At 42.0% G+C, this 12500-nt stretch overlaps 1 protein-coding gene and 1 long non-coding RNA gene across 5 annotated transcripts in view; one reads left to right on the top strand and one right to left on the bottom strand.

The window, feature by feature from the left end:
* Window positions 1-12500, top strand: part of LOC136180505 (uncharacterized) — a 259135-nt gene that overhangs the window by 33572 nt on the left and 213063 nt on the right. The window lies entirely within an intron of this gene.
* The window catches only part of si:ch211-137a8.2 (uncharacterized protein LOC777613 homolog), a 34162-nt gene that overhangs the window by 23 nt on the left and 21639 nt on the right, over window positions 1-12500 (bottom strand). For 3 of the 4 annotated variants that reach the window (XM_029281816.2, XM_020656616.3, XM_065960596.1), the window contains 6 exons: window positions 12389-12500; window positions 11932-12032; window positions 9134-9376; window positions 6402-6554; window positions 5115-5170; window positions 1-3253 (listed from right to left, as the gene is read on the bottom strand). The exon at window positions 1-3253 is cut by the window's left edge and continues 23 nt beyond it; the exon at window positions 12389-12500 is cut by the window's right edge and continues 41 nt beyond it. In XM_029281816.2, the coding sequence (XP_029137649.2) occupies window positions 3058-3253; window positions 5115-5170; window positions 6402-6554; window positions 9134-9376; window positions 11932-12032; window positions 12389-12500 (861 nt within the window). In that variant the 3' untranslated portion in view covers window positions 1-3057. The remainder of the gene's footprint in view (window positions 3254-5114; window positions 5171-6401; window positions 6555-9133; window positions 9377-11931; window positions 12033-12388) is intronic. The other variant, XM_020656617.3, reaches the window with a different exon arrangement.

Genomic DNA, 12500 nt, shown 5'->3' with positions numbered 1-12500 from the left:
TTATTTTTAAACATGTACAAAAGCAAAACAAAAGCAAGTACAAAAAGCGAAATGTTGTATGCAGCAGTTTGTTGAGCAAGTTCCCTTTACTGAGGAAGCCTTTAAACGTTCACCTTTATCTTCTTCATGCAGAGACCTGCAGACAGCAGGTTGAAATGAATCCTCCTGATATTAAAACTTGATGCAACCCGGAGTGACACCATCCCCTCAGGACACCAGACATGGAGGATTCATTAAGCGAGGAAGCTCCATCAAACGGCTTCTTCTACTCCACTCTTCAGTCACAACTACATCAAATAATTATCGCTGCAGCAGATCTGCTATTCTCAAACCTGGGCTATATACAAGACAAACTGATACGTCTGCAATCTCGATTATCAGGGTCTCAACACGCCCTGAGAATCTAAACATGCACACTAAAATGTGTCTTTCAGATTTTACAGAGAGGATCTCTGCAGAGGTCAACTCTTAGAGAAAGATCATATTTTTAATCAGAAATAGCCGTTTTCATCCGGTCGTCAAGTCCACCGGACTCCATTGAATAAAATGCTGATTTTACCTTCAACAACATGCATGTGTTGGATTTGTTTCGCTGCATTGAGGAGTTTGTTTTGATGTGTTATGTTTTTGCATTGGATCTAAAAAAAAAACCTTTTAAAGCGCCAACATTTGCACAAAATCAGAGAATATCACAAAGTCTGTATGCAGCGGTAGATCATCAACTCCCGTGTTGTGCGGGGTTAAATGATTGTTTTTGTGAAAGGAGTCTGGTGGCTTTGAAGAGACAAATTTAACAGCTGCTTCTGCTCATAAACAAACACCTTTTCTCAACATGAAGAGTCATCTCCGTAATGTTCAGATCCTGTCGGTGATTAAAACATTAATGTTTAGAAGATTCTCAAGAGCAAGTCAGCTGACGATATAGTGAGACAAAGTCGTCCCACCGCTGTGCCGTTGTTCTGATAAAAAATGTATGACTGCTGAGAATAACATGCACCTCGATAATCTCGGGGACAAACAGGTGGAAGTGTCACAACTGGCATGAACTTCTCTGCACAAACACCAGCATCAAAGATCATAACTGAGACATTCCAGGAGCAGGACGGGATCGCTGCAGAACATCGGAGACTGAACGGCGGAACAGAGCGGTGCATGTGCACTGAAAAAAATAAATCTATGCAAGTGAGTTCTAATCTAATTTAGGTTTAGGTTAAAGTTAGTCTAAGAAACATTCACCTGACAAGTCCAGATTCAAATCTTAATCCAAGATATCACAATGCTATGTTAACGTCAGCCCCGCGCTGCCAACCTATCAGACATTGTTGGCAGATGGCCAAATTCAGCCCACAGTGCACTGCTTTTTTCTTCACTTCCTTTGTTTGGTGAACTTGGAAGGGAACCAAGACCCCCGTTTTTAAATGGATCAGAGTTCAGTTCTTTGGTCCGCACCGAGTTCATATCATCCCAAACCAAAAACGACAAAGAGCAACGACTCAGGTGTGAACGCACCCTAGAATAAATCTTGACATTCTTCCCTTTCTGAGTCTGCACAGATGTTTTACACGCTTCAGACTCTTTAATAGATATCACTCCACACATTTCATCACTTTTATACTCGATGCTTCCCCCCGTCTTACTCCTGTAAGCGCTCTGAACAGGGACTCCACATAAACCTGTGCAAACACTCAGGACAGTGTGTGTGTGTGTGTGTGTGTGTGTGTGTGTGTGTGTGTGTGTGTGTGTGTGTGTGTGTGTGTGTGTGTGTGTGTGTGTAAAATTCAACTTGCAGAAACATGAAACTATAACTGCAAAGTATGTCATCCATCATGTGTGAGCCTCTAAGAGCTCAGACTGCACCAACGCAGCACACAAACAAACAAACAAACAAACAAACAACGGGCCGGATCTCTGCTGTGATAGATTATCTCTCTGCTGCAGGTTTGTTTTAAGTCTCTGCAGGAAGATTTGTCTTAAAGAGAGCTTCAAGTAAAGACTGGACGAATAAAGAAAACTCTTTTTCTTAAAGCCTTGGAGGTTCAGGAAAAGGTCAGCAGTCAAGAAAAAAAAAACGTCTCTTAGACTTGTTGTTGACTGGAAAACGTTTCCTAACTCGTCATGCTGCACCGACTTGTTCTGTGGACATCTTCATGAATCCAATCCAAGTGCTATCCCAGTGTAACGAGGCACACACACACACACACTCATCATTTTGATATCAGACACATTACAGGCATTAAGGCATGAAGCTAGCTTATTAGCTGCATCCTTTGCATTAACTTTAGCTACATTAGCACAGATCAGTTCAACAACCAGAATCTGCTTTTTTACAATCTTTTCCACAACAAAGTGAGATATCAGGAGCGCGTTATTGTGGTGGAACAAGGCAGTTACAGATTCATATGAGGGTCGTGATTTAACAAGATTTAAGTTGTACTTGTTCATATGTTTCATTAAATGAGGAGCGTCTTATGAAGCTATACTTGAGCTTAAATGTGTGACTGAATACTTCCTAATTCTGTCAAAATAACACATGATAACCGTAGTTTCAAAGTAAGTCCACCTGTACGAGACGATTTATGTCAAGAACGGAAACCTTTTGTAATGTTTGGCTGATTGTTTAAACTACAAGTTTTTTTGGAAAACTGGTTCCAGAGTGTAAACTTTTGGAAAGGCACTGTCAACTTCAGCGTCTTGGTTTTGCCATGTGCCACTGGGTGCTTTTCTGGAGCATGATCGCGGCCATGAGTAGCTGGAGAAGATGAGTAGCTCCAAAAGATGATGTAAGCTCCATGATAATGATGTGAACACACAGTGGGAAAAGAAAACAGAACTTCTGTTTCTGTGATTGTTGAGGCATGTTAAACACCTTCAGTCGAGTTCTAATCATCTCAGGGTTCCTCCTGATGTTTCTGCAGATTTCTGTCAAACATTTAGATCTTTGTGGGGAATTTGAAATGAGCAACTTGTTGACACGGTGAGCTGCAAACCTTCGTCCTAGAGATCCTGAGAAAAAAGTGCTTTGTTCAAACTCTGTCTGTGAGAGTCTCTGAAAGGTCTTCAGGTAGGCGGGGGTCCGTTGACGTATCTGAGGGCCAGGTGGAAGCTCCGAGGCAAACTGCTGCTGCGCTGGCACGGCGGCTCCAGGGCGACCCACATCAGACAGGCCAGGAGGACCAGAGCTGCAGGCAGGAGGAGGTAGAGGAGAGTGGGGGAGGGGAAAGAGGAGGAGGGGGCCAGGCTGCTGGAGGTCACACTGAGGAGGGGGAAGAGATGGAGGTGTTGGTTTCTAACGGTTACATTTCTCAAAATTCTTACCATCCATAAAAAAAATATTTTCGGCACAAAGTGGAAGTTTTGGAGGAAAACAGCGACAGCCGTCTTCCTACTTTGTGCCAGAACTGAATTCAGGGTTTTAAATTACACGGACATCACTGTGAAGTTTCTTTCTGTTCTTGGGCCTTTAAATCAGATTACATTTGGGGCAAATTAAAAAGGTAAATATATACAGCACCATCCATTCCTCCATTCAACAGAATCTAATTTATGGCAGTGTAGAGAAAACTTTGGAAGCACTTTAAGTCATTCACTGGGGGAAACAAAACTGTAATTCCTTATTTTATTGGTCTGTAATCTAATAATGGTCCTGAGTCCTGGATCAGAATATGTAACATGGCTACAGGGGAGACACTTCTGAGGCGATTGTTGGAGTTTAGTGAAGTCTAAGCTCTGATTTCTAAGGATGTTTTCTTATACTATTCCTCGATTTAATAAAACAAGCAGAAAACAGAACAAGAGAGCTAACTTGGTTAATTCAATGTGATTTTTCAGCAACTGATTTCTTGCTGTCTGGAGCAGGGGTTTCCCCTAGAGGTGTCCAGGGTGGCAAGGTGCCCCACGTGAAATCTGATTTGCCATCCAGAAGCCACCCAAAAATCCTAACGTATGATTGGCTGTTTGCTTTCTCAGAGTCGTGATTTGTTTAATTCAAATATGTAGAGCTGTGTGGCAGCAGGCTGCTAGATTTGTTCCAAAGTATTTCATTACTCAAACAATGGCTAAAATCAAAACAGCAGTGCTCACATGAATAGCTTCTGACTGGTTTATTGTTTGATCATGCTGCCTTTGCTCTACAGTTTATGTCTATTCATTTATTCTCTCCTTATTGTTTTCACTGTTTTATCACTTTTCTCCCTATCTTAATTGTTTTCCTTTCTAAAGCCTCCTGTGGACCGGTGTTGAGAACTAGCAAGCTTGCTAAAACACTTAAACAATGCATCTGGTTCGTCCAATATATCTGTGATGTCCATGCCAAATAAAGTCTATTATTATTATTATTATTATTATTAGACAGGTGTGAATGATACAAACTTAATTGCAAGCAAACTCTCAAATTGTCTTACGTGCAAAATATCATTAATCGGCAATGCAGAGGTGCACAAACATTGCCAATAAATGTATCCTTGCAAGTTTGTAAGTGTTTAGGAGGTTTTGTTGCAATTACTAAATATTGAAAAACTGACTTCAGTCTTATTTAGTCCTCAAAGAATGAAGCTAAGACGATTCAAATGTCGCCTCTACATTGTCTTATTTTTTAAAGCTGAATAAATAAACACAGGAATGTAACATTTGAATGAAACTTTAATGTAAGTAAAGTAGATAAATGCTATTTATTCATGTGTGTGCACAAACGTGATGAGACCCCTGCATAGGTCGATGGTCACCCCAAATCGACACTCTGGACGCACCCCCAGACTTTATAGCGACCTCATTATTGAATTAATTTGAAGTTATCCTAGAAAATGCCATTCAGGTGCTTGAATAGAATACTTTGATCTTTTATAAAATACACTGATTTTCCCATTTCTTGTTGTTTTGTTAAAATAAACACAGAGTTTCTTAAATACATAAAAGTCAAATATGAAAACAGGCAAGATGGACGAGCACAGATGCAAAAACTAAACCTGCTTACAACCCAAAGAGAAACATGCTAATCCTTAACTGTGTGAAGTTTTCTCCATAAAAAAGTACAAGGTTCTGCTTATCTCTGTGGTTTTACAGGATATCTGCAAATTACAGCTCATGTATCTGCTCAAAACAGTTCCTATGTTTCTCACCTTTGTTCGGAGAAACTGCGCTCGGCTTCTTCGCAACTGGACTGCTCTTCTTCAACCTGAAGAACAAAAAGCTTCTGTTACTCCTCAGAGGTTTCAGGCAACCTTGTATAAGACTTTTAAGGAAAAATACCTCTACACACACAGAGTTCATGTCTTCCTTAAGGGTAGGAGCAACAGGACTTCTTTTTACTACTTCTTATAAATGTGGATGAATTCCAATAAACAATCAAAAGCACTTATTTACTCCAAACTGAAACAATCTGCTGAGTATCTCTGATGATAAGAAGCCTCTTTCAAGGGAAGCAACAGCTAAAAACATCAAACTAATCTCTGATTAATCTCACTTATTTTTCAAAGCAATCGGCAACCTCTGCCAAAAACTGCAGTTCCTCAAATGACCACTGGAGGCTGGATTCAAAGGTCAGTCATTTCCCATAGACCCCTAGTTTAAATTCAAACTTTACAGCAGAAATAAACATGTTTAAAACACTTCTTTAGAGCCAGAGGTTTCCAGTTTGAATGACAGAGTAACTAATTAACTTAAATATATAATGCTAATATTTGTCTAGCTTAAAACAGCATCGGAAAATTCAGATTTACTGAAGAAATTAACAGCTGACTGCAAATGATTTTTTGTTCAACCAAATTATAACTGAAACCTCTGATGTTGCAGTGGTAGTGACTTGATCATAACAAGGTAGCCATGCCCTAAAGCACACCTTGTTGTTGTTGTTCTTTTTTCGTCTTCACGCTAAATCAGCGCGATATCAGACCAGGATGTAAATGCTAGTTCTTTAGCTTTATTAACCAGATAACATAAGAAGTAGGGTTGTAGTCAAGACCACACAAACCGAGACCAAGACATACCTGAGAGCAGATTGCTAGCCCATTTATACCAGCCACCCCTGCTCTAAATGGGACTTAACTTTAGAAATGAACATTGTGCTCTAATGAAAGAAACTTGATGCTAAAGATTGGGACAGTAACCTCATTAGGAAAATGTTCACTGATGTGAAGTGAAAACAAAGCCCATTTTCTTTTAGACTTGCCTACACTCACAAGCGGAGTGTTGGCCACTAGAAAAAATACTGGTTTTGGGTACTTCTTTCTCTGTGTAACCAAGAGGCTAACTTCCCTTCTTACTTACAAGCTATTGTCCAAATATGGCCACTTCCAAAAAACAAAGATGGTGGCTTCCAAAATGTAAAAATTCCGACACACAACTGTTGTCCCCATAATAATTGTTGTTGCACTGTTGCTGCATGATCTAAGACACCATCGACTCACCTGAAGATTTGGCCCGTGTTGTTGATTCAGCCCGTCAGAGGAAGTGTTTGGGTCATGTATGGATGAAGGGGAGGGGGCAGGAAAAGGCTGCTGGGTGTAATCATGGCAGAGTTGGTTGCTGGTTGCACCAATGTGGCTTCCATCAAAGTAACGCTGTAAATTAAGCAGAAAGAAAAGGAATTCAATTCAGATTGGAAAGTGTTTAATCAGTTCAAGCTTAAAAACCTTCCCATAAAGTTGTAGGACTGATTACTAATAACCAATTCAACAGAACAATTAACACTCCAAAGATTCTTTGATTCTCAATTTTAAACCAAAGAAAACATGGCAGCTGTTCAGAAGAAAAAATCCTTCAAAACTAGATCTGTTAGTTGGAAATATGGTTTGATGGTAGAAGAGCTAGGTGCTATAACAACATGTCCACTCATTGATTGGTTGAAGTTATGGACATGACTCCATCAATAATTCCTCAGAAAAAATCCAATAAATCTAAAGAATAATCAGTCAGTACGTTCATCTGCAGTTAGAAAATGTTGGTTTATTATGTTACTCAACTAAAACTTGACTTTTAAAATGCATGTAAAGAATAGTCTGAATGAAATCTTACTCATTTTAAAATGTTGGTGTAACACACCTATCAATTAACTCGTGCATAGACATTCACCTCAATCAGACCCAAACTGGACTTGGCTTTGACCCAGTAGTCCAACTGCATAATTGTGTAGCAGAAGTCAGGTCAGCGCCTGCGTCCTGATATCACAGCAGGCTAGAGGGATAACGTGCATTTGAACCAAAAAGTAAAGCGTAGAGCATGTACGATGTAAAGCTGTTCATGTTTTCACCATTCCATGTACAACCAGTTTTCCGCTTGCTAACTTGTAAGAAGGGTCAACTGGAAGAAGGTCCAAAAGTAACTAGCTGAAAGGATGTATATCGCCACCTACTGTGGAGAGCTGGACATACTATCAATTCTCCCTCTGTCCTCGTATACTGGTACAAGGAGAGTAAGGTCAACTGAGCAGTTCAACTCCACTTAGCCGTGCATGTAAAAGTGCTGTCGATCTGCAGCCTCATTACCGTTACCGAGTTATTTGTGCTGTTTGTCAAGGACACAAAAGCCTCTGGATGAAGTTCCAGACTCCATTTCAACACAAAACATCGATCATGAGATTTCCTCCACCTCCATTAAAAAGGGCAAAAACTTCACTAAAGAGCTGTTAGAGGAGCATACTTAAAAGAAGAGAGTGCTTCAGATTCAACTTCACTGGAGTTTACTCGGTTTCTATACGCGCCGCTCCAAAACATCGATCACACTCTTGATTCTCTTCTTCACTTCTGCAGGTTGATTTCTGCTCCAATTTGTTTGGTGCTCGCTCGATAGTTTCGTCAGTTAATGAACCTCCATTAGAAAGTGCCAATGCTATTACGCACAAACACGCATTCAATCAAACTCGCATATTGCAAATTACTATGCACCAAATCGTTCTAATTATAATGCGGACACACACACACACACACACACACACACACACACACACACACACACACACACACACACACACACACACACACACACACACACACACACACACACACACACACACACACACACACACACACACACACACACACACACACACACACACACTTTGTTATCAGATTTGAAACTCATCGGCTAACTTTTCTTCCTCTTTGCCCGTCGTCTGTTTATCTCCTTTTCCTGTACGTGGACCGTTATCTGTAAACGGTCGTAACTCAAGACAGAGGAAAGACCAAGATTTGGGAGGGGAGGAAGTAAAGAGGAGGGAAGGAGAGGAGGAAGTCTGTGTGTTTCTCTCCTGTTTTTATGGGGACAGTAAAAGTGCAGCCAGACTCGATGCATAAATCAAGACTTTATGGATTCATTCAGCGGGCCCGGGAAGTGACGGAGGAAGAGGAGAGTAAATAGATGGCTCGACGGTAATGAGAGAGAGAGGGAGAGGAAATAAAGAGTGAGGCTAACGGAGAGAGAGAAACAAGAAGCCGGCGAGAATGAGAAAACAGAGGAGGGATGGAGGACGGTTATTCAGGAATCCATCTTTACAAAAGGTGGATGAGCGGGGAAAATACAGGCTGATGATTATGAATGTTGATAGAGCTGCGAGTGAGAGAGGACATCACTCAGTGTGTGTTTGCTGAAATGTCTCTTCTGTCTCCTCTGTACAATGCTGGGTAAAACTGAGGGAGACGGGGCGCTGGTGGTGCAGTGGTTAGTGCGCGCTCCCCATGTACGGAGGCTGTGGTCTTCCAAGCGGGCAGCCCGGGTTCGAATCCGACCTGTGGCTCCTTTCCCACATGTCATTCCCCACTCTCTCTTTCTCCCTGATTTCCGACTATCAACTGTCTTGTCTCTCAATTAAAAGGCACAAAAAGCTCAAAAATAAATCTTAAAAAAAAAAAAAAAGCTGAGGGGGATCACACACACACACACACACACACACACACACACAGAGAGTGCAAATTATACTTTTTTTATGTAGCATCTGTAAACAGAGATAATGAATGCACCTTTTATGCAATTGCAAACCGTTTTGCAACAATGAAAGCTCCATAAAAACAAGCTGAACATTTCTCTGTACTGTGTTTAACAACAGTGCAGGAACACACTGAGATCGTCCATCAGCGCCAAGGAGCACCAAAACAAATTCCGTCAATACTGGTTGAAAAAACGTGAAGTAAGAAGTGTGACTGACGTTGATTTCACCCACCTCCACCTCGGCGTCAGTCTGCACGGCTTTACAACAGGAAGTCTTCCTCACAGGAGGGGCGGGGCTTTGATCTCCCAGCCACGCCCTTACACGCCCGCCATCAAAGCTAGTTTCTCTGTCAGGAGTCGAGGTCGACCACTGGTCTCCTTTCAACCACGTCCCGCCTTCCTGCAACGGCATTGGTGAGAAGACACTGGAGTGGGCGTGGTCGAGGCGTCCCTCCGCATGCTGCGCAGAAAACAGAAAAAAACAACGCAGTGGTTTTGAATAAGCTCCAGTTACACCCGACATAAATCACTGATCTGACGATTTAAAAAAAATATATATGGTTGTTTAAGTGAAGCATCTCTTATTCATGTGATGTGTTGAAGGCAGGGTTGATTTTTGAAAAACTAGCATGATTTTGAAAGTAGCATTCCCTCAGTGCTCCGTCTGCAACCGGGATTTAAGAGGGTTTGATTGTTTACAAATTATACAAACCAGTTTTTCTATTTTCCACACAGCCATGTGTTTCATTCATTCATTCCGCTCAAAGCACCGCATTTTTAAAACGTGAGACCACAGACAGATAGAGAGGAGCTGTAATCCAGGACCAGTTAGTTTATGTGTTCTGTAATTTTTAAATAACTTTCAGTTAAAGTGCAAAGGCTTGAATTGTAAGAGCTTGAAACTGATAGAAATCTTTGCAGAGAATAAACTCTGCAGGCGCCTCTCTGAGCTGCGTTCAGAATTCATGCAGCACACGAGCACCCGGAGACGAGGTCAACCGGTTGCAGATTTAATGAAGTACAGCCACTCTTAAGTCCCTGGGCAGACAGCGGCGAGCTGAGTCTGCAGGGAGGACGTGCTGGTATCTCGCCTTTATCAGTCCAATAATAAATAAGACCGTAAGAAAAAGATGGAAATACAGGAGAGTGGCAGAGTTCACACACACACACTTTGATGTCTTTGTTGGGATGCTGCAGCTGTAATCAGATGTTAATTCAGTTGTACATGTGTGTCTGTGTTCGTCTCCTCTCCTGTTGAGCTTCAGGGTTCACCCACAGTGCAACAGTGTGTGTGTGTGTGTGTGTGTGTGTGTGTGTGTGTGTGTGTGTGTGTGTGTGTGTGTGTGTGTGTGTGTGTGTGTGTGTGTGTGTGTGACACAGAAACACACACAGAGCGGGGCTGAGCTGCAGCCAAGCGGAGAAGGAAACCGAAATTACTTCAAAGTTTTAAATTTATGTCCTCGCCCCATCAGTCCCCATCATCTTTTTTCATTTTTATCTCTTTCTGTTCCTCACTTCGCTCCGCATTTCTGTGTCTCACAGCTGATGACACACTCCTCCACTCCTGTGTCTTTTCAAAATAAGAGCTTTAAAAAAGGAAACTGATATACATGACAACATGTAGACGAGGGCAGGTGTCGTCATTAGATCAGCAGAAAGTGAAGTGAAGTAACCAGTTCAAGAAGCAGACACTGCAGTATCAGAACTTCAATGATTGTATGTGTGTGTGTGTGTGTGTGTGTGTGTGTGTGTGTGTGTGTGTGTGTGTGTGTGTGTGTGTGTGTGTGTGTGTGTGTGTGTGTGTGTGTGTGTGTGTGAGATCCAGACTGACAGGCAGACGGAGCCTCTGGGCTGTGTGGCATCTGGGTCAGAGAACAACACAAACGACCGAGTGTACAATGAAATATGAAGAAAATAAATAAACACACACTGCGTCTAAATTTAGGTCTGATGTGTCGTCGCTCCGATATGTCAGCTGTGAGCTTTAATGTCAGTATATCACGATGACATCAGATCATTTAAACGCCTCCTGTCGATGTGTTAACGTGACCAAAATAGTGTCAGAAAAGGATGCGTGATGGGAGCAGCGTGGGTTAATACACTGAGGGAAATGACAACGTGTGCGATCTAAAAATGGAGCCTGTTAAAGTGTGTCTTCTGAAAGTTGTTGTTATTACCTCTGACAGGCTCAGATTGTTTTTCTGACAACATCACAGTAAGGATCCGAACAGAGAGCGAACCCTTTTGTTGCAGAGAAAAAATATATTGTTTTGTAACCAAGAGAAGACAAATCAGATCAGCGTCATCAAAGCAGCCAGACTCAAACACGGGGACTTCCTGCTCTGCTGCTTTTTCTTGAATTCAGTTTTTTCATCATCAGGGAGGTCATACTCCAGGATTCAAAAAGATGTGCATGAATCACTTCACATATAAATATATAATAAATACATGAAGATACAGACATGGCACAGATGAATGCATCAAGCCACGTCTCAACAAAAGCTTCTGTTGCGCTCCCTTTCATTTGACCTCAAACTAAATACAAACATCTGAACAAAAAGAAGTCACTCTCACTCGTCTATCCACAAAGACACATCACAACACAATCTCCTCACAATGGAATTCAAGTAAGTCTGTTCTCAGGGGCTGATGTACCTCACCCACTTTAACAGCAGTTTGTTTTGGTTTCATGCTGGTGCTCAAGGGGGCGACATCTACTGGATCAAAAAGTCTCACACTCTTCCTTTACATTTCTCTGGGTCCACTGCTTTTCTTTAATGTGTTATTCTGTGAAACATAAATCTTTTGTCGGAGGATTTAAAAACCTGAAGTCACAAACTTTCAGGCTGAAGCAGACCGTCTCTGAGTGAGGAGATGCAACATGTGTTTGTTGAAAGTTAAGCATCTTTGTCATTAACATGAAGGTCGGTCTCTGTAGGGATCAGTTCTGTACTCTCAGCCCGTCAGTCGGTGAGAGAGTGTGTCAGCGGATCTTTGAGGAATCTGTTAACTCACCACATCTGCTTCCTGGTTGGTGATGTCATTGTTGATATCAGACTCCGAGCCGAGGGAGCTGAGGTAGCTCCGCCTCTTCAGACCGTCTCTGTGACACAGGCCTGAACACACACACACACACACACACACACACACACACACACACACACACACACACACACACGATAACTTAAGGTGGGCATCACCTGCTGTAAGAAGAACAAAAGCAGACCCTCTTATCTCAAACAAGTAGCGACCTCTGCAGGAAGGAGCTGAGATGGTTGAAATCAGATTTTTACATCTTGTTAAATTTCATATTTTGAGGAATGCAACATCCACCTTTCTCCGTAAAAAAAAGCATCACAATAATTAAAAATCAGCTGTTCTTCATGGTGAACTTTAAAACACAAACAATCAGGGAAAGTTTAGTTACATTTTGTCCAGTAAAGACTCAAGAGGTCGTCGTGTCACTTCCTACCTCCGCTGACGCTGAAATAGGACGAGTCGGCGTCGTCGCGGGAGACGGACCGCCCGATATCGACGGAGGGGTCCCACTCCAGGTGCTCATGGGTGGGCGAGGACGGAGCGGG

This window comes from Labrus bergylta, chromosome 11 (assembly GCF_963930695.1).
Source record: "Labrus bergylta chromosome 11, fLabBer1.1, whole genome shotgun sequence".
NCBI classification, from domain to species: Eukaryota; Metazoa; Chordata; class Actinopteri; order Labriformes; family Labridae; genus Labrus; species Labrus bergylta.
The sequence above is the reverse complement of the archived record's forward strand: the minus strand, read 5'-3'. Positions and strand labels throughout refer to the sequence as shown.